Source organism: Geospiza fortis, unplaced genomic scaffold (genome assembly GCF_000277835.1).
Source record: "Geospiza fortis unplaced genomic scaffold, GeoFor_1.0 scaffold99, whole genome shotgun sequence".
In the NCBI taxonomy this organism is placed as follows: domain Eukaryota; kingdom Metazoa; phylum Chordata; class Aves; order Passeriformes; family Thraupidae; genus Geospiza; species Geospiza fortis.
The window spans coordinates 801235-822255 of NW_005054521.1; the positions used below are offsets into that span (position 1 = coordinate 801235).

General features: G+C 43.5%; 2 protein-coding genes across 4 annotated transcripts; one reads left to right on the forward strand and one right to left on the reverse strand.

The window, feature by feature from the left end:
• Nucleotides 1–957: 957 nt before the first annotated feature.
• On the forward strand, nt 958–7102 carry CHGB (chromogranin B; the record flags this gene model as incomplete). The annotated part of the gene is made up of 5 exons (XM_031063682.1): nt 958–970; nt 1828–1871; nt 3089–3182; nt 3960–5623; nt 6735–7102. Coding segments are annotated over 5 exons (1899 nt in total), but the record flags the coding sequence as incomplete, so codon positions are not given.
• Nucleotides 7103–8002: 900 nt separating this feature from the next.
• On the reverse strand, nt 8003–19406 carry TRMT6 (tRNA methyltransferase 6). 3 transcript variants are annotated; one of them, XM_031063677.1, is made up of 9 exons: nt 19276–19406; nt 16515–16606; nt 16344–16427; nt 15074–15198; nt 13485–13849; nt 13174–13259; nt 10057–10159; nt 9884–9970; nt 8003–9009 (listed from the first exon to the last, which is right to left on the reverse strand). In XM_031063677.1, the coding sequence occupies exons 3-9, from the start codon at nt 16373–16375 to the stop codon at nt 8836–8838; spliced, it is 972 nt and encodes a 323-aa protein (XP_030919537.1). In that variant the 5' UTR covers nt 16376–16427; nt 16515–16606; nt 19276–19406; the 3' UTR covers nt 8003–8835. The 3 variants fall into 3 exon arrangements, with proteins under 3 accessions (XP_030919537.1, XP_030919538.1, XP_030919539.1); XM_031063678.1 differs by lacking the exon at nt 8003–9009 and adding an exon at nt 18759–18868 and having other exon boundaries at nt 9506–9970; nt 19276–19311; XM_031063679.1 differs by lacking the exons at nt 8003–9009; nt 9884–9970; nt 10057–10159 and adding an exon at nt 18759–18868 and having other exon boundaries at nt 13170–13259; nt 19276–19311.
• Between the last annotated feature and the right edge of the window lie 1615 nt (nt 19407–21021).

Here is a 21021-nt window from a genome sequence, read left to right on the forward strand (position 1 = left end):
TGCATCACTCAAAGGACAAAATCAGTTGTTTGCCCTGGAGCCTGTCAGGTTTTCACAGGGGCTGGAGGAGCAGAGGAGCCTCCCCAGAAAGAGCTCATGAAGGGGCTCATACCTGTGCTTTCAAGTGAGTGGAGCCTGGGAGCAGCTCCTGCTGTAAGAGCAACATCCCCAACACCTGTGGGATTGAGAGAATGTCTTTTTAAGACTAACACTTGTTTTGGTGGGAGAGGCTTTGTCTCCTGCCTGCAGCAGCCTGGCAATCATTTGCATACTGGGTTAGTAAAGGAGCTGGAGCTGCCTCAGGCAGCTCTGAACGCCTGAGCTGGGGGAGAGGCTTGGCTCTGAGCAGCACCATCTCCCCTCACACACCACCTGGCACTCTGGGGGAGGCATGCAGTGCTATTTTAGGGGAATCCCTTCTGTGCTCTCCTTCTGTGGGTTCCCTTCTCTGATGGCACTTGTATAGGCAGGGAAGGGCTAGGGGCTGGAGAAGCACATCCCTGCATGTGTGTTTGGGGGAAAGCACAGAAATATCAGAGTTATTAGTGTATGATGCTCAGCTATTACACTCTGAGTCAGTGCTCCAGGGGATGTCTGCTTCCTCTGCCAGCACAGAGAATAAAAAGGTTGTGTTGCTTTAAATAGTGTAGGGCTACGTGCTCCCGTCTTCCTTGGGACAGTGTTCATTCTCCTGATGCTGGGAGGTAAAACTGACCTCCTTTACCTCCATGATGTGCTGTGTGTTCATCTGTTTCAGGAGGTCTCTCACTGACATAGCCAGAGGGAGGTCATGGTTGTATTTAGGACTCCCCTGACCCATGTAAGGACTTCAGGGCTGCACCTCAAACTGTGTGTGTGCTGTGATTCTGCACCTTGGGAGGCCTGCACAGCCAGGATTCAACAGGCCCTGCTTCCACACAGTGCTGTGGGGCTGCCACAGGGGCTTAACCTCACTCCTGGAAATCTCCAGGTGCGTGGGAATTGACACAGTTCATTAATGACACACAGCAGCCAAGCTCATTACCCAGCTGGAGCATTGCAGCAGTGATGGCAGAATCAGGCAGCACGGAGGTTTTATGGGCATTAGCTTCTTTCCAAAAGCAAATTCCTTGGCCCAGGCACAGTAGAACTGATGTAGGGAGGTGTGAGTTCTCCCACATGTCCCCAGGGCAGAGAGAGTGAGGGATGGGTTGTACTGCTTCCTTCCAGAGTGGTTTTCCACTGAGATTTGGGGGGATTTTGCTTATTTCTTGGAATGATAATGGACCACTCAGAGAATGGAAATTTTCCTGTCTCTTCTGGCTCTCTCCATCCTTGCAGGAGCCACCTCCAAGTGAGACAACATTTCTCCAGCAGGACTGGGACAGTAGCTGCTTTAAAGTCTTTAAGAATGGTCTGCTGTTGGCAAGGGGTGCACCTAGAGCTTCTCCAAGAAGCCAAAAGATTCTTGGGGTGCAAACAGGCCTTGCTTGTTGGGTTTGATTTATTTTTTTTAACTGGTGCAACTACATAAGGACCTGGTTTGAAGTAAAGTTCCCTTTTGGAATCTGAACGTGGTTTTCTTTGGTGTTGTGTTTTTTGTGGGTGGGGTTATTCTTGGTGTATACTATTTTAGTGCTACAAGTGTTACCATGCCTCTTCTCTCGTGCTATGCCTCAATTTTAGGTGGCTTTTCCATCCAAATAAGGAAAGATTTAATGTGGAATGTGCCTGGTTTAGTTGACTGCCAACCCAAAACCCAAGCTGCCTCATCAGACCAATTTGACTGAGGACTCCTGTCAGTGATGCTTGTGTTGATGAATCTCTAATAATTAGTATTTCTTCCAGGTGCCAGCACAGTTCCAGTGGAAAAAGACCATACTGAAGAAATGGTGAGTAGCTGCTTGTCAAACCAACCCCAGAAAATACCAGTGACGTGTTCCCCATTTCTTTAATCTCTCAGGACAATGCTTCATTTTTTTCCCAAGGGTAAATTTTTTAAAAGCTGATGGCTGGTGTGGAACTCAGAGTGCCTTTAGCTGCCAGGAGATGCCTGCCTGCACCTCAGTGTGTTTGGTGGAAATGGGAACTGGCTCTTGTGTCAGTGTGATACTTGTGAAGCTCTGCATTGTACAGCTGCTTGAAAAGTGATCTGAAATATTGCACAGTACATGTTATTGTACTGACAGCTTTGGGGAAAGATGAAATACCTGCAGTTACCTACTGTGTTACAGACTCAATGCTGTAGTCCTTCCTCTCCTTCTTTGAAAGGAGATCTCACCCTGTGTGATTAAATAAATGCCATCAGCTGCTCCCAGAGCTGACACCAGACCCCCTGCGCTGGTTGTTCACTGGTTGTGATCATTTAGATCAGCAAACACCTGGTAATAACCAGAAATAGTTAAAAAGACAAATGGCTCTGTAAATGTTTCATTGTCTCCTCCCAGTCAGCCTGAGGCTCTTGTACCCTCAGCAAACAGGAGCACTTGTTCTCACCATCAACTTCAGCCCCTGAAAATCATTTTATACAGAGGACATACTTTGGCAGTGCTTAGAATTAGAGCACATTGTGTGACTTTCCTAAATCAATCAATTTTCTCTGCTTCCAGACAGCCCAGTTGAATGTTCTGTGCTAAAAACCAGGCAGGACTGAGAGCACACACAGGTGAAAAGGTGTGGAGTGTGTCCCTGACAGAGGACATGGAGGTATTTTAGTGTATTGGCAGTCTAGACTGCCTTTGCAGTATCCTCATATGGACAGATCCCACAGGATAATCCTCATCCTTTGAATGTGTGTTGTGTCTGTTTATTTTATAGGGTGTGTTACCACATGTTTGACTTTCCTTTGTACTGAGTAGGGTATTTAATATTTTAAAAGGTACAAAAGAAGCCCCTTAGCTCTGCAAACAAAAGGGGAGATGAAAAGACCTGTCTGTTCTCTTCCTGCTGGTACAGGAGTGAGGAGCAGAGCCCATATGTACAGGATTACTCAAAACTCATTAATAACAGCCTAAACTCTCATTTCCAACAGGCTTTTCTACCAGCTGGGTCAGAAGTAAAGTTTCCATTTTTGCCATGAGGATTTTCTCTCCTGTTTTGTCTCCTCCAGGTAACACGGTGCATTGTGGAGGTTCTGTCCAACGCTCTCTCTAAGCCCAATGCACCCCCCATTAATCCTGAATGCAAAGAAATCCTGAAGAAGAGTAAGTACAACGTTATCTGGACTCAGGAAAGGAGTTTGGTGCATGGTTTCTCTCTGGTGATGGAGCTGGTGGACTGTTACTTCAGCCTGTGTGAAACTGGTGCCTCCAAATTTCGGTGCCAGAATTCTGGTGTCCTTCTGTCTGTCTCTCTCAGGGAACAAACAGCCTGACCCGGGAATTCTCAGGGGTTCTTGCCTGACACTTGTGGCTCCCTCCCTGAACCACCTGGAGAGGCTGAGAGGACTTAACAAACACTTTAGGTAGCCTGAGAAGATGAAGCATAACTATTGCAAAGCATCAGATTTCTTTGATTTTTTTCCAGTCAATTTTTTAAAAACTCTTAAAATTTGCTAAAAAGAGTCCCTGGTGGTTTTGGGTAGCTTGAATAGATAGATGTTTTTTTATTGTGAATAAGCATCTGTGATGGGCCTGGTCTGGCATTCAAAGAACTGAACACAACTCCAGATCCCATTGACTTTTAATGGGAATGAGAGCTAGCTTGACTCAGTACTAAAAATGTGATCACAAAAAAAGCCAAAGAAGGAAATTTATTCTGGAAATTCCAGGGGAACTTGTAAAATGCCTAATTAAGTGGAGTTAGTTAATCATTTTCCAGGCAAGCATACAAAATAGTGGCAAACTAATGATTTTGAAAACAGAATTAAGAAATCAGTTCTGTCCAAATTTCTTTAGTACTTTGGGAAGCCAGTTATGTCTTTGAAATAACACTTCAGTGGAGGGTTGGATTACTCCATGATGCTGCTTTTGTTATTGTAGGTGATAAAAATGACAGAGAGAGAAGTGAAGACGAACAGCCTGAATTGAGGCATCCCAAGGACCCAGCAGAGACTGAAAAACATCCTACTGGGAGCATGGAGAAAGAGCAAAGGCAGGCAGAAGAGGAATCTAAAAAGTACATGGAAGGAGGTGATGAGGAGAAGCTTGCTCATGAGGAAGGTAAAAGTGAGGAGGAGGAGGCTGGACACCACACACCTGCTCAAGATGAGACACTTCACGTGGAAGAAAAAAAGCACTACCAGGAAATTGGGAGAGAGGAGGAAAGGAATTACCACAGTGAAGAGGAAAGCAAAGAGGGGAAGTGTTGTGAGGATGTAGAGGCTGCTGTTGTCACCAAGAAGTCCCACTCAGAGGGCATGAGCATGGATGAGTTCCGTGGTGGGAATGATCAGAGCCCCAGGGGCCGCTGGCACCTGGAGGAAGGAATGCAGAGCCCTTCCAAACAAATTCGGGAAGGTGAAGAGGGAGAGGAAGAAAGGAGTGAGAAATACCACCATGAGTCTCAGGAACGTGCTTTCTCCCACCAGCAGCAGCGTGAAGAATCTGAGGAGAGTGAAGAAAGGGAGGAGGGAAAGGAACCCTTCAAAGGCAAAGGTTATCATGGGAAGCACAGGGCGGGTGACTCCAATGAAGAGAAGAGGGGCCATGGTGGTGAGAGGGGGGAACCAGCAGGAGGATCACACCCAGGGGAGGCCAATCTCTGGGAGCAGTGGAAGCACCGACAGAAACATCAGGAAGAGTCTGAGGAGAAGGGTGGCTCTCCTGGGAGGCATGGGCCCGAGGGGCTGCAGGAGGAGGGGCCTGCAGAGCAGGGCAGTGAGGAGCTCAGCTGGCAGCAGAGCCAGGAGAGCAGGGAAGAGGAAAACAAGAGGCACCACCACAGTGAGGAGAGCAGTGAGAAGTGGCACGAGGAGAGGAGGCAGCACAGTGGATCCCACCATCCTGGGGGCAGGATGTACCTTGCTGATGGAAGCCAGGAGGAGCTGGCCAGGTACCTCAGCCAGGAGAGGCAGCGCCGTGTTGGAGGGAGAGCCCGCGTAGGGAACAGGCAACAGGAGGGGTCCCAGAAGGCCCGAGAGCACAAGGGGCAGGCCAGCAGGCGCTACAGCACTGAGGACAGCCTGGAGGAGGAGGTGGAAAAGAAGCATCACAGCAGTGACCAGGTGGAAAATGAAGAGGAGGAAAGGTTTGCAGAGAGAGAAGAATACAGAGGCCATCTCCCTGCAGAGAAAGAGAAGAGAACCGCAGCATCCTACAGGCCATTCTACCCACTGCTGTGGTGGAAAAGCCAGCACTTGGACAAGAGGGACAGTGCAGGGGAGCAGCTTCTGGAGGGCAGGGAGGAAGGCAGGCCTGAGAAGAGCCTTTTCCCTGAGTACAATGACTACGAGTGGTGGTCAGAAAAGCAAATCCAGAGCGCTCTGAAGCACAGGCGCAGCGAGAAGAGGAATCCTAGCAAAGCGAACAGATACGATGTGGAAAGGCAGTACAACAAGATGGATCAACTTGCACAACTTCTGAACTACAGGAAGAAGTCAGCTGAACTCCCAGGGCTGTACAGCTCTGGAGAAGACCTGAAGAAGCGTCACGTGGCTGGGAATGACAGAAGGAGCCTAAGCCAGAGGCCCCTGACAGAAGAGGAGGTAAGTGCACAGCAGTTTCTCTAAAAAGCTGGGGAAACACACTCCCAAATCCATTCCCAAGGCAGGTGGGAAACTGCACAGAAAAACACAAACAAGATTAAGTCACAGTTAAGGTGTGAGTAGATCTTCAGTGATTTAAAAATCTGCTTTCTGTGAACAGTGGAACTTTGAGTTTGCTGAACTACCCCAGGGCACAATCTGTGGGATAAAGACACAGCTCCTGTCTGCTGCAAGGCAGGAAGGGAACGATCTTATTCTCCTTTTGGCCCCGCCTCTCCCTCGAGGCTCCACAGACTGACAAAACAAAGGTGCCATTGCAGCAGGAGCAGAGGGGAAACTGACAAGCACCACTTGGGCTGTCGGGTTGTTTAAAATACCCAGCTGAAAAGTGAGTTGGGTGTTTAGAGGGAAATCAGCTGCCCGTGGACTTCCCAGCTGGAATTGCAGAGCAGAACCTGCACTGCACCTGTAAGTCCAGTTCCTATGTGCAGTTCACACGTAGTGAATCCTCTTCTTTTTGTTGGACTCCCTGTTCTGCTCCAGCATCCAGAAAAACTGAGCCTACAGCCATCAGTTAGCTCCCATCAGCCACATCCTCCTGGTGTGTGTCAGTGTGTCTGCATTGCACAGAGCTGTGCTGGGAGCAGGGAGGCTGGACACTGATTTATTTACCCAGGTGTGAATTGGTGTTAACAAGTCATCCTGGTAAAGGCTTGGTGCATAAAGCTTCTCCTGCTCTCTGTGCCTGTGGAGCTGTGCCCTCACTGCCCCCTGTGCTGGCTGTGGGACCCCCAGGGACAGCAGCTGCAGCTGTGACATGGCAGGAGGCCACCTATGGATGGTAACGGTGCTTTAAGTCTACAGGGAAGAGGCTGTAATTAGGGCCAGCTCTCACAATTAAAATTTTGATGCTTTCCCCAGCCCATGTTCAGTCCAAAGCAGGGAATTTCACCAATCTCCCAAGTCTTTGCAGCACTGCTGTTAACACCTGCTCTGCTCAGGGACCGGGAAGTGGCAGGACAGAATCTGCCTTGGAAATGGCCTTTCCTCTCCTTTCCCTGCAACAAAACAGCGTTAACAATGATGTGTGAAACGCTCTCTGTTTTCACAGGAGAAGCAGCTGGAAAACCTGGCCACCATGGATCTGGAGCTGCAGAACATAGCAGAGAAGATCAACAGCCTCAGGAGAGGCTGAAGGTGTCCTGTGTTCTGTGGTAAAGTCACTGCCACTGGATTGTTGTTTGCCCCAAACCCAGGAAATACTATTCACTGTCCACTCTTGTGTAGTGATTTACACAGCTGAAAGTGTCTTTAATTTGCTGTTATGCTCCTGAGACCTGAATGGCATGAATTTTAGTAACATAACCTTTCATGTGGGCAGGTATTTTTAATATGCTTTTGGAGATAATTGTGTTAGTGTTCTTCAGGAATATATTTGTCTGAGTTTGCAATAATAAAAACCATTGATCTTGGACCAAACCTTCTCCTTGTTCATGTGGCTGCTGGGGTGATCTCAGAGTGAGCTGATCAGGTGTGTAGATTGTGCACAGAACAGTGGTGCTCCACCACTCTTTTAAAAGTTACAAGGAGCCCATCTGTGCATTGTTTGCCACTTTGCATGAGCATGAGAGGGAAGAAGGAATTTGAAATCTCAATTGTGATTTATTTCTTGTTTCCTTCCTCATTTTCACTGCATTTTACAAGGATTATGGCCCATTTAAAAACTGGGATTCAGTGTTGAGACTGTGTCAGTGTCACTACTGGTAAAATGAAGCCAGTTTGGCCTTGATCCAAATTAACTCCTTATGTGTTCCAACACTGTTTATTTCTCAAACTGCTCTATTATGCAAATATATTTTCCCCATGTCATTGTTTTTTATTGTCACAGTATTTAAGATAAGCAGCTGTCTAGAATGAAGAGATGGTGAAATCTACCTCCTCTCCTTTATGGGTTGTTCACATAAGGAGGAGAAGAAAAGAGAGAAACTTCCCAAAAAGTAGAAAAACAACACTGGGAAGTTTACAAAAAGCAGAGGTAGATAAAACCTGAAGATGTAGTGTACCTGTTCTCCCTAGAGGAACCCTAATCTGCTTCTTTCCATGAAATACAACCCCTGTTTCCAGCTAAGGCTGCCCTAAAAGAGTATTACTCTCCTCAAAATACTGAATTTTACAGCTTTATCGAGTCTCAGCACTTGATCCCTAAGCTCCAGGTTCTGTCCAGACACTGATGAGGGAGTTCAAGAATGGAGGCCCAGCCCTCCTGGCCCTATGAGCTCCACTGGGGTGTAATGGAGTGCAGCCAGCAGAGTACTGTCCTCCTAAAGCCTATGCTGGACCTTTCTATTTCCAAAAAGAGGGAAAAGTAAGAGAAAACATAAATCTCTTTAGGGAAAACACCCTGTAGTTTAATTGAAATGGCAAATGCAAAGTTAAAAAAAATTAATTAAAAAAAGCCCAACATCTGAAAGATCTAACAGGAGAATAAATAAATATACATACAGCAGTTTCCAAAATAGTCATATCTTAAAAACATACAGCAACTCTCAGAAAATGTCTTGGAAAGTGACAGACAATATTAATAGTGACATTATTTAAATATTTAGTATTTTAATTTAAGAACATGCACTTTCTCCTCTGCATTTATTTCAGAAAAATGTGGAGTCATGCTGTAAGCATGGGGTCATCTCTACTATTAGATTTCTCTTTTTATTGTTCCTTTGGGGAAAAAAAAGTGTATGATTTTTGCTGTTCATTCTACTTTCTTAAATCACAGAACAGAGCTGAATTCTGTGTCCCAAGTGGGAGCAGATCACCACGTGGAATCCTGAGGGGAATCCTCTGCTGCATTTCTGGGAGAATGGAAAGCTAAGCTGGATGTGTTGATTCCAACTCAGCCTTTTAAAAAACTACCTTGTATTCAGATTTGGCAACAAACTAACAGAATGTCTGCACTGAGGCTTTGTCTGCTCTTGATCTTCTCTCCCTCTTGCAGTTCCCGTGAGTTTAGTGGGATGTTTGCTCCCAAGGGTTTTCCTTGACATTCAGATGATCTGAACTGCTAAGGAGCAGATGAGTCCTCCCTCTCCTGCAGTTCTGCTGATTCTCTGACAGATGCACGACAGGCACAGCCCTGTGCTGCCAACAGCACAGGAAGGACTTGTTATTTCACTAAACTCCTGAGATCTAAACTGTGAGTCATTCTCCAAATGTTAACAAGGAAGGTCTTGAAGTTTGCATCTTTTAGATGATGGCTCTTCCATCTTTAGTGCTTCTGAGTTACTGGAATCAGACTTGCCCTTCTCCAAGACGACAGTGATGCCAGACAGGAGGTACCCTCCACCTCCACTCATGGTCAGCTTGGGATGGCTGCGATCTGGTAAAACCTTTAAAACAAACAAACAACACCAAAACACACCCAGAACACACCCCACAAGCAGCACCGGTAAAAATCCACTCTGTGTGTGCACATCATGTTGAGTAATTTCAGCTTACAGGACAGGATGTCATTTTTTTCCCAGCCACAACAACAAACAGCCATTTGGGAAGTGTATTTATCTTTAAAGTAGCTGCAGAGGAGAATGCAGTTCTAAAAATCCATAATAATACAAAGCTGCTGCCTCACTGGTTACTTCTTCATGGCATTGCCAGCAAAAAAGATCTATATATAAAATAAATATCTATATAAATAAATCTAAATATATATTATAAAGCCAAGGTTTGAGACTCATGAAATGCCATGATGTGCTCAGAAGTGAGGTACTCTGCAAGAAAGCAGAGCTGCTGCACAAACCAGCCTGAAGGGATTCTGTGATTTCCAGTTCTGTCCCTGTCACCTTTCTGCAGCCACAGCACACCTCTGTATAAGGACTGTCCCTCCAGCTGTGCCTCCTGCTTGCCCCAGCTGCCATTGCAGGTCCCAGAGGTTTTACCTGTGTCCAGGACACTGCAGTGCTGTTCTCACTGTTCTCACCTGCACACAGGACCCCTGGTCAGGCCCACCTTGTGTGGACATCTAGGAATTATTAATCCTGTCACTCTGCTACAAATATTTCAGCAAACATTTAATAAAATGCAAGAAAGTAAAGTCTTTCCAGTGAAGCATTAAAGCTCTTCAGAACGCCCACTACTCCAGGGCAGAGCAAATGCCTGAGCTTACACATTGTTTCATTCAGTCAGTCCAACCTCCCCCCTTGTTTCAGGGAACGTTTTGCTCCCCAGAATTCCCGTGGTTTGGCAGCCTCCTGCTGCCATCCTTACCTGGTAGTTCCTTAGCCAGGTTTCAGACAGTTTCAGGTTAATGACTCCACCTCTTTCTCTCAGCTTGGTGTAGCATTCCAATAATGGCTTAGAAAAACCAAAGAGGAGGTAGGTTACACAGCAGAATGGCACCAGGCTTGAGCTGTAACAGCTGAAGTAACATCCTGATTTACCTCTTTATATTGGCAGTAGACAACAAAAGGCCTCGAAGGAGCAACAAATTCCAATAAAGAAAGTAACAAGGGTGTGGGATGAAACTTGCTGGCTACAATTAAGCTGCAAAAAAAGTTTCATGCACATTAGTTTTCTGCTTCTGAAACCTGCTCACCAAGTGACATTTCCTCCTACTTAGCACAGCAATCAATTACAGCTTAGAAGTGTCTCATCAGCATGTTTTCGTTGCTCTGACAAGTCCCCAAATGTAAAAACAAATCATTACTTCCTATTGGTGTAATTAAAAGGCTGAAGCATTGCTCCCCAAAGTGCAGAATATTAAAAGCATTGCAGGAGCACTCACTTCAGCTCTGTTGGGCTCCACAGTAATTCTTACAGTCTAAGAAATTTCATGTTGCTTGCTCTGCCCCAAGACCATTTTCCAAATACAATTTAAGTTTTGTGACTGCCAAATGTTGCTTAGAATGTAACCTCAGTCATGACTCTTTAGACTGAGCAGTCTTCATTTAATAATTTTATATAAAAAGAATATTTAAAGAGAGAACAAATCCTTAATAGGCATGACTAAAAACCTTTTAAAAAGAAACTATGTCCTTGACAACCTAAAGCCTTCATATTTTGTTCTCTATCCTCATTTTAACATCACACAATAACTTGGATCTACAGATGGTTGAGATTCTCTACCACTATCTCCAGTTTTAATCCAAAAAGTCACTGCTGAACTACACTGCAAGAAATGGTTGATAATTAGTTAATTAGCTATTAAGTTGTGCTTGTGCAGAAAGAAGGGGCTAATCAAACTCCTCCACAGTGTACAGAGGCTACTGAGATGCCCCATCAATTAACATTTGTTCTCCAGGGGAATGTGCAGCACTGGAGCAGAGTTAAACTTGCCTGGCAAAAGGGAGATAAAAACTGATGTTCAATTTTGTAAAAACAGCAGAGATAAGGAGGTGAGATAATTCTTTTTCAATTGTTCCCACTTTGGTTGTTTGCCAGCCATGGCCTTGCAGACCATTTATTTCTAATGCAAACCTCAAAGGAATTGTGCTCCATCATGAACCAAGCAGGCCATAAAGGAAAGCCTCATCCTGTGCCTTGGAATGCTGCACTGGCACTGCCAGGGGCTCTGCCAGACTCCAGGAAGGGAAGTGAGGGCTGAGAGACTGGGAAAAGCAAATGCTGCTCTTTCATATGGCAGCACAGATTGCTGCCAGCAGGGAGCCTGGCCAGGCACAAAATGGATGCAGTGGGTGAGGGGGGAACAGGAAGGGGCAGAGGGAGGGGCATGGTCTAATTCCAAACATTTGGCATGTCTATGAACAAATTTCTGCTTCCATAGTGTCAGGAAAATCGAATAGTCTATCTCTAGAGTCTTCTTTTAATGAATACCAAATACCCAATGAACATCTTCCTTTTTCCCCTCAGTGGCCTAACATCAGACCTCAGCTCTTGCCAAAGGAATCAAACCAACAGATCCAGCACAATGTTTTACCACACAACAGCACAGAAGGTAGAAATTTAACTGGAATGGTATTTTCTACATTCAGTAATAAATACTGTTAAATTCAGGTACCTAAAGTTGGTACCCACCTTTGCCTCATGAACAGCTTTTCTCTACTCTGCCAGTACGTCCCATCTTTCTGCCCACCTCCAATGTTAAGCACCTTTTTCCCTATCCTTTCCCTGTTTCTCTCCTGCAAAAAGTCCCTGAACCCCTATTTTCCCTGTCTGTTTCTAGTCCTTAATTTGAAGCATTTCCTTATTCCATGCCAAGTTTTCTGTGGTTCCTGATCTCAAGGAGCAGTGCCTATAAAAGGCAGATGACTGAAGAAAGGGGATCAGCCCTCTGGGACAGTGCTCTCAGGCACTGTAAATTCTATTTACCCCCATCCTGCTGGAGCCTTCCTAAAGCCAGGAATAACTCATCCCTTCAGGAATGTCATTTGTTACAGCTTTCATGCATTATAGAGGACAAAAGGAGGATAAAAGTGATTGAAAACAAATAAAGAGACAAATAATAAACAGGCCTCCTTGAACGGAATCAACAGCTGAATGTGCTATTTTGCACAGAAGGAAATGACAAGTGAAGTCAAACATTAATTTTGCCTTTGCCAGATCATGCACAGACATTAATTACAGAGATGGTGCAGCAAACAGCAGTGAAACCAGACCCAGACACTGCCACTGTTCAGGCAGCTCCATGGTCACAGGCACTGCCAGACAGACGTGCAGAGCTTTTTACAAACCTCCTTCAGCTCTTCAGTGCTTCAGAGAACACAGAATTACCTGGTTCTGCATGTTTATAAATTCTACCACTTAAATGTGCTACATGAGGTATATCAATGAGCAATGAGTTAAAACATTTCATAGTAGTAAAACCCAAAAATTATACACAAGCATTTGAAAATAACCAGTAAATGTGCAGTAAAATTTATTCAAGCAGAACAGCTTCATTTCCAGTGAACCAATATTCTTTGGAAGAAAACAAATTAATATGTTATTAAATTAACTGAATTAATGCTACCTGGTTAACTTGAATCACTCCAGCATTTGCTAAGAGCACAGTGAAAAAGTCACACCCACCAAAGGCTCTTACACTATTTTGGAGCTCAATTTCTAGGAATACATTGATTGTGTTTGTTTTAAATTTATGATATTAAATCTTTGTGCTGAATTGTTCCTCAGGAGTAACTGATCCTGGGTAAAACAGGTAAAATAAAGTTTGGGGTTTTTTTTTCCTTTGTAAAAAGGAAATTAGTTTCTAAAAACATCTAACCTAAAAAAACCCAGAACAACAAATTTAGTTTCACTTCAATGAAATTAAAACCTCAGGTTCTACTTTGCTAATTAGATTCCTGTTATTTTATGGGAGCCATTTTGAATTAGATTCTACCTGGGCTCTGGTTTTCTTTGGATAGATTTTTTTCATTTTTAATATTTGCTCATATTTAGTTGACTTTTAGATCATTTCAAGCCATTTAAATGAAAGAAAAAAATCTCAACCAGTGCCTTTTGTGCCCCCAGTTCCCTGCTCCATCCCATGGCCTGGGATGTTTCAGAGCACTAAATTGGGAACACCATTCCCAAACTGTGACAGCTCTAAGCAGACTCACCCATCAGCATTCTTCCCTCTCAGCAAAGCTGCAGCTTCTTTCAGCTTTTTCCTTCTCTCCCACTGTTTTATTTGCTTTTCCCGAACCTTTGAACAACAAAACAAACAGCTGGCACTTTAACTGGTAATTATTTATCAAATCATTATTACCTGCATTTTCAGTTTTTGAATCTTAATGTAAGACAAAAGACAACTTCCAGAGTTCCACTTAAACACCTGACTAAGCTGCATTTCAGCAGGGCTGAATCAGACAGCAGAATTTTATGTCCACAGATGTTGTGAAACCTGAACAGCCACAATAAATATTCTTACATTTTCTTTATTTTCTTTCTCTTTGTTCTCTTTAAACTCTACATCTTCAGCATTAATGTCCATTGTGTCTTGCTCTTCTGTTGGATTGATGTCCATAGGTGCTTCAGTAGCAGGTTCCTCCTCTGTTTCCTGCAGGGAACTCTGTTTCTCCTCACTCAGTCCATTGCTTTCCTCTTCCACCAGGGCATTCTCCTCAGGCTCTGCAGGCACAGTCTCTGTACTGAATGTCCCAGACAGGAGACTCTGCACTTTGCTGAGCGGAAATTCATGAAGATTATCAAAAAAAGGTTTGGGAAATCCAAAACAACTGGTGGCAGCTCTAACAGGTCCCCCTCCTGGGTACATCTGAATGATGGATCCATAGCCTGTGGGAGGGAAAGAATCAAATTGGAAAACCAGAATTCGTAAAAATCTAAAATTCTTTCTAAAATGCTTAAATGAAGGGTCCATTTTAAAAAAAGGAAGTAAACTGCTTCTCTTAATCAAACCATCAAATTTAACAAGCTGTGGAAATATGCCTCAAGGTAGGAAACCTTTATTGAAAGGACAACAGTTACTGAAACACAGAAGGACAAGGTAACTCATGGAGTATTTGTGTATTAAACATGTGTTTAGGATTAGCTCAGAAGCTAATATTAGCTTCTTTCTTCTAATATATGAGCTGTTAGCTCATATAAGCAGTGACAAATTGCTAGAAAAAGCTAATTTAATAAATAAAAGGCAAAATTGTAAAGTTTGTTACTTGTTTATGGAGTTGCTTGGATAAAACCCAGAAGTTAATTTAAAGAGCCTTATTTGGCAAAGAATTTCTTCAATATCCAGGCCCTAAAGGAAGAGCTGTGAGATGTTAAACACATTCAATAGTTAACTGAAATTGTATCTTATTTACTTCAAGAAGTAGCCCTATGGCCAAAAGCCAACCTGCAGTAGCACTGCCTGTGTGCTTCCCAGACAGCAGACAGCACATCTGTGTGCACATCACATCACCTCCTGCCTTTCCAGGCTTCTGGAATTTAATTGTCACCTCTACCTGGTGTCTTAGAGTAACGAAACTGATAACTGAGTTCCAAAGACAAATCAGGAGTCAAACTTCTCCCAGAATAAGCTGAAGGAAATGTCATATACTTTCAAAACACACACTAAATCTGGTGCAGTGAACAAGAGGAACTGCAACATTTCCACTGCTGTCAGAATTCCAGTGGCACTATTCCTGTTTTCTGCTATTTCCTTTCCCGGACTTCCAGGTGTCTGGGAAGGATCTCCATACAAGCTCTTTCCAGCTTTTTCTGAACTCAATGTCATAATGCTAAGAGAGGAAGTAAACCAGATCTACATAAAGGACTATAAATTTAATAAAACTAATCATATAACCAATTATATCAAATCTAATTCTCTTTTTCAATGGTTTTTTAAGTACTGAAAAAAAAAATCCAACTGATGCAAAAACTTTCCTCAGTGGAAAAACAAGTTTTTCCTTGAATCCTGGAGGTGGTAAGAGCAGATTTCAAAAGCTGAGGAAGCATTTTGGAGTGCTGCTCTCAGCAGTGTCCCACAGGTGTGTGTTTCCACCCCCCCTTGGTGTAGCTCACCCCCCATTCTCTCCATCACAGCCCCCAGCACCAGGCCTGCACACGTTTCCATGACAATCATCTTGTTGCCAGCATGGACGTTTCCCAAAGTCAGCATCTGAGCCAGGGTGTCGTATCTCAGGTGGCTGGAAGACAAGAGGCATTGCACAAACATCAGTTTGCTTACAGACACTGCCTACTAGCCCAGGAGCCTGCCAAAAACAGTTGGATTGCAGGTAGATTTGGGAAAAGCATCAGTGACCTTCAGAGTCACCACACAGAAAATTACAATTAAGCATCTGATAATGAAGAACTAGAACTGGAGCCAACAGCCAGGAAAAGGAAAAGCAGGATATGCAGGAGGGTGCCCATAGCAAAGTGGCCATCTTGTGCTGTGCCAGTCAGAGAAAGTAGTTTTCCAACCTTTTGTTTGTTTTTTTCTCTGGGATGTCAGCTTTGTAAAGAACAAGTGGTATGGATGCATCTCCTAATCCAATAATGAATCCCTTGTGGTTTCCACCTGTTTTGCAGGAGCCAGCATCACCTGTTACCCAGGATCAAAACCCAGCACATGCACTGAGGACACTCAGTGAAAGCTACAGAAATTACAGCTGATCTTCAATAGTAAAAAGCAGCCAAGTGCAGAGATGTTGGAAGGAGAAGGAAGAAGGTTTGAGAAGCCTTTAATAACATGTATTTGAAAATTTTAAATCCCAGCATCTCAGATCTACTATTCCTTCGTTTAAAAATGTATCAGTCCACTGTTACTGTCTGTAACAATGTATCTCTTAGGTGAGGTGGGTGAAAATTAAACAGAGCCAGATCCCTGGAGTCATGGCCCAGTCTGACTCCAACCCCAATGTTACCCACACTTAAACCCACAGGCTTTTAAACTCTGGAGAACTGAAGATTCTGAATCCCTGACAGGTTAAAGACAACAATTCTTGCCTGTGTTAAGTGGCTGGTTATCTTGTTACTGAGCCAGAACCAAAGCAGGTAAGAGGTACCTTAGAAAATCAAAGAGCTTCTGTCTGTGTGGGCAATTAGCAAGGTGGTGTTGACAGGGAAATGGTGACTTCTGGTGCTGCATGCAAAAGAGTTCTCCTGTTTGCTGCCATATTAATTAATTGTCAGTATCACATTATCTTTCATTAAATCACAATCTTCACGTTCAAGGAAAAGAGAAGAAAGGTGAGTATTGTAAACTTTGGTATAGTGCAGGTATTTTAAAAGTATTAAAGTATCTATCTTTCTGTTGTCATTTGAAAAAAGAAACCAAATGAAAACTCACTTAATTTTTCCAGGTTCCCTTGCATAATACATGGTTGAAAGGATGCGAGTGGATGGTTTCACAATTGTAATAACTGCCTCATATCTGTAAAAAAACATAATCATGGTCTTATTTTAATCTCAACAATTTAGGGAATTACCAAGAATTTTTCACATTTTAACATTCACTTACTTTTTTTTCTTCTTCTTTATGTATTTATCTTGAGCAAATTCTGTTTTGTCTCTGAATGTTGTACTGTTCTCTATTAACTGTTGAACTATTTCCTTGGAAGAGACAATTCATTTTTGTTACAGCTAGCATTTATTTCTCATTCATTTCATAGACAGTATTTTTTTTAAACAAGCACTGAAAATATTTTCTTCCAGTAGAGGCATGTATAGCATGAACTTCTCCTGACACTAAGGCAAAGTCACTCTCTGTTAGCCAACAGGACCAGTGAGGCACTACACTGACTATGTGTAGGAATTTCATCACATCGTTTTGCATAAAAATCATAGAAATAAAAATGCTTATCCTGGAATATTCAGTAATATTTCATTTAATCCAACTCCCTCTTTGGGTCTCTCTGATTCCAGTATCTCTGAGGGTACCTTTTTTCCCTGTTCCATGTAGTTCTTCCCCTCTGCTCTGGTTAATCACCAGACATCTCCCTCACTCCAATAATTTTTTCAGTCTCACCAATTTTGCCACCCTACTGTACCAACTCCCTGCACAATGTCCAACTCCTTAGCATTTATTACTTACTCCTCCTGATTTTTTCCTTCTCTAGTTCCCAAGTCTTCCCAGAATTCCAGTTTTGGTTTCTTGGTCTCCCTGTTCTAATCCCCACCCTTTGCCAACCCAACTCTTCCTCATGCTTTCAGATTCCAGCTGGAGGGATCATTAGGACCTTCAGCAAAACCAAACCAATCCAACAGGACTCTCCTTGCCTGGGGTTTATCTCCATGCCAGCAACACAAGAACAAAAATTGTGCTGTTTTGGGTTCTGTGATCCAAGTAGTTTAACTGCTAAAAATTATGGGTTCTATTAAACATGGAGGGGACAAATGAAAAAAAGGAGTATTTTCAATTTGGACACTGCAGCTCCCCTTGTGCTTCAAAAACCTGCTCAAATAACAGAGTGTGCAAGTATTCCTCACTTCCTATTTGGCTTTTCAGGCCATTATTCCTTCAAACACTTAACATACGTGATTAATAATTTGAAACAGGATCTCTTTCTTTTTTGCTTTATTCTAGGAAAAAAATAGATTCAGTGCCTGGGTTATGTTGTTTTGTAGGGGGTTTTTTTTATGTTGCAGTAAAATTTACAGTGAGGAAACAGGGAAGTGTCCTGCATCACCAAGACACACCGTTCACAAACAGGAATTTAGATTTTAACAGACACAAAGGGAGGAATAATATCTATTGATGCTAATGTAGCTCAAAATGAATATTAGTTACAGTCCAGAAAGCAGAGCTAATAAAAGCACAGGACATGCATGGCACAGGCTTGCTGAGGACACACAGGAAAGTCAGAGGGATCTTCTGCCATGGAAAACACAAAACCATCGAAGCTGTCAGCCTGATTAGCACATTCTTCTCCAAGCGATAACACAACCAGCAGCACAACCATGGAAACTGAGGAACCACTCCAAACTCCTTGGACCCAGCAGGAGAAAGCAGAAAAACTGCTCCAAAGAGCAAGAGATGCAAACAGGAGATGAACCTGAGGTAAGCATGAGCAATTTCCTGGTTTTCTTAGAAAGGGTAAAGCAAAGAGCAGAAGGATTGTGCCTGACAGCATCTGCAGAACACAACTGGCTGCAATGCCTTAGTAACAGTTTTAAATGGCTTAAAGATCCATTACTTTATGAAAGGTGGAGGCTTAAATACCAACCCCTTTTCTAACAGAACAGAATTGATCTCTTGGGAACACTCTTGAGTTTTCCAGGTACAGATAAAGCACCAGCATCACCCCTGTGTGGCAGGCACTGCCTGCAGGCACTGCTGGTACATGTGTTACACAGTGTCATTTGATAAAACTTCATTGCTTGGCCATAATCTTTTCCTACACCTTTGACAGTTTAATTATTGCACACTTTTAATGCCTCTGTGATACAGGAATAGTATGTTGAACCTTATACACAAGCAAAACTAAATGGTGATTATGTGAGCTGTACTTTTTTATCTGTTATGATTTCTGATGCCACAAAAATTTATTCTTTACTCTCCTCTGACAAAGTTGCCAACCTTACATAAAGCTTTCTCTGAAAACAGCTTTAGCATTTTTGTAAAACCAAAAAAAAAAAGACTTGACCAGATGAACAAAGAAAAAGCACTGAAATCTATGCACGGATAAAAAGAATATCCTTTTTCAGAAACTAAAATATAACCATCAAGGTAGCACAGAAATGACACCAAAACCTTATTTTTTACCTGTCCTTTAATACCCTTGTCCTTCAAAGCCTTTATGTCATCATGAGTCAGTTTTTGAGACTTCCCATCGTCAACTATGTTACGATTATCTGTCCCTGCTTCCTTTGTTTCTAAAGGAAAAGGATATAGATTTGTAAAATCTACCTCCAAATAAGTGGGAGAAACACATGATTTTCATGTCACAGAAAGCAGACTTCTCGTGGTTAAACACACATTTTTCATGGCCTTGCAAAGGACAGCCATGAAAGCAAGGAAATGTAATATGTGAGGTAAAACTGAATGTAAATAAAATCACCCAGACCGAGGTTCAAATTTTCTCCCACATTAGAAAGATTATTTGTTACAGGACTAGGGAAACCACTGATCAAGACAAGACCATGCACTTCTATGACAGAAAGAATATAAGCAACATGTAGTTAACAAATGCTTAATAGAAAGCCTTCCCAATTTCTTTGGTATCATCAAAGAAACAAATGAATTTGAAATCGTTTTTCTGACTGCCAATCCTCTGGGATACCTGTAGTAGTCTCTTCCACCTCTTGCTTTGGCTGGAGGTTTCCACCACTGGTTACTTCAAAGGTAGTTCCATAGATATGTCCGATGGCATTATCCAGGTAGAACCACTGCTTCTCAAAAATTATTTTTCTGAAATAACAGAAAAGTGAGTAATACTTAAAGCATTATTTTTATTGTGGCTGAAACCCACTATACTTGAGTCTAAACTATAGCTTTATATATGACATTTTCTTCTATATCCCTGAGGAAAAGCAGGACAAGCACAAAGAGTGAAATTAATAACAAAACCTACATTAAACTGAAACCGGTCAGGAAAAGAACAAAGAACTTAAATAGATCATATAGGAAGAATTTTTTTTTTTCAGTTCAAAAGAATTTTCAAACGGCAAATAAAATAAAGCTGTGGCTTTGTCAGCATAATTTTTTAGAAAGTCAGAAATATATTAAATCCAAGCTGGGTCATGCACAGTAGTAGCAAAAAGATGAGCACGGTCCTGTATTTTGCAAAGCTCCTCTGAAATAACATTTGCCAAAAGACTATGAAGAAAACAGACAGCAATCCTTGAAATGTTTCATTAAAACAAATTTAATTTACCATCCCTTTCATTTTGATTGAACCAAGGCAGGTATGCATTTTATCTTCCTTCACTAAAAACAGGATCCACAAAGCCTTTAACTTTCAGGCTGACCAACAAATGCTGCCTTGCTATCCCTGGAAATACCAGGGCAAATGAAACAGGTATCAGGATCTATGCCACACTCACATTCAAGTCAAAACTTGTCAATATGAGCCGTAATTGCGCAAATTATACTCAGCACTAATACTGAACGACACCATTTTCAAACCAGTCCCGTTCAAGCATAGCACCCTTCAATCTCCATCCTACTGAATCAGACACCTGGCCACATTACCCAACACTGACTTCCACACACTGCAAAGTGTACAGAGCTGCCTGCTGCCAGGGGAGAGCGCGGGCTGTGCCCAGCGATTTCAGCACTCCCAGCCGGGCTGCAGGCGCTCTCCTGCCGTGCCAGCTGGCCCGGGAGAACGAAACGGGAGCGCTTTGCTGGCCCCAGAGCAGCAGCAGCCAGAGCGGAGCGCCGGCATCCCCCGCACACCGACCCCGCCGAGCGCGCTCGGGGCATTCACCGATCCTCATTAGCACCTCACAAACATCGGCAATTACCGATCCTCATTAGCACCTCACAGACACCGCGGGCCGCGGCGGGCACCCTGCTCAGCTCCGCTCTGACACTGGCACCGCCAAACCTCTGCAATCTCTTCAGGTTCCTGCCCAAACTGCTCAACGTCACCGGTGAGGGGACACCGGGGACACCGGGGGACATTGGGGACACTAGAGTGACAATGGGGACATTGAGGACTTTGGGGGCATTGGGGACATTTGGGGACGTTGGGGATGTGGGGGACATTGGGGACATTCGAGTCATTGGGGGGGTTGGGAGACTGGGGGATTTGGGGACACTTTGGGGACATTTGGGGCCATTGGGGTGATGAGGACACTGGGACACCAGGGGGACATTGGGGGGACATTGGGGACATTGGGGACATCTGGGGGGATTGGAAACATTTGGGGAAGTCCTGTCAGCAATGCGGCCAGCAGATCTTCCGGGCTTAAGGGGTCTTTTTGCCATAGGGACCGAGACAACATTAAAACCTTTCCCTCCGCCCATCACACGAGCCTCACGGGGCCGCTATTCCTGCCTGGCGCGGCGGGACCGGGACAGC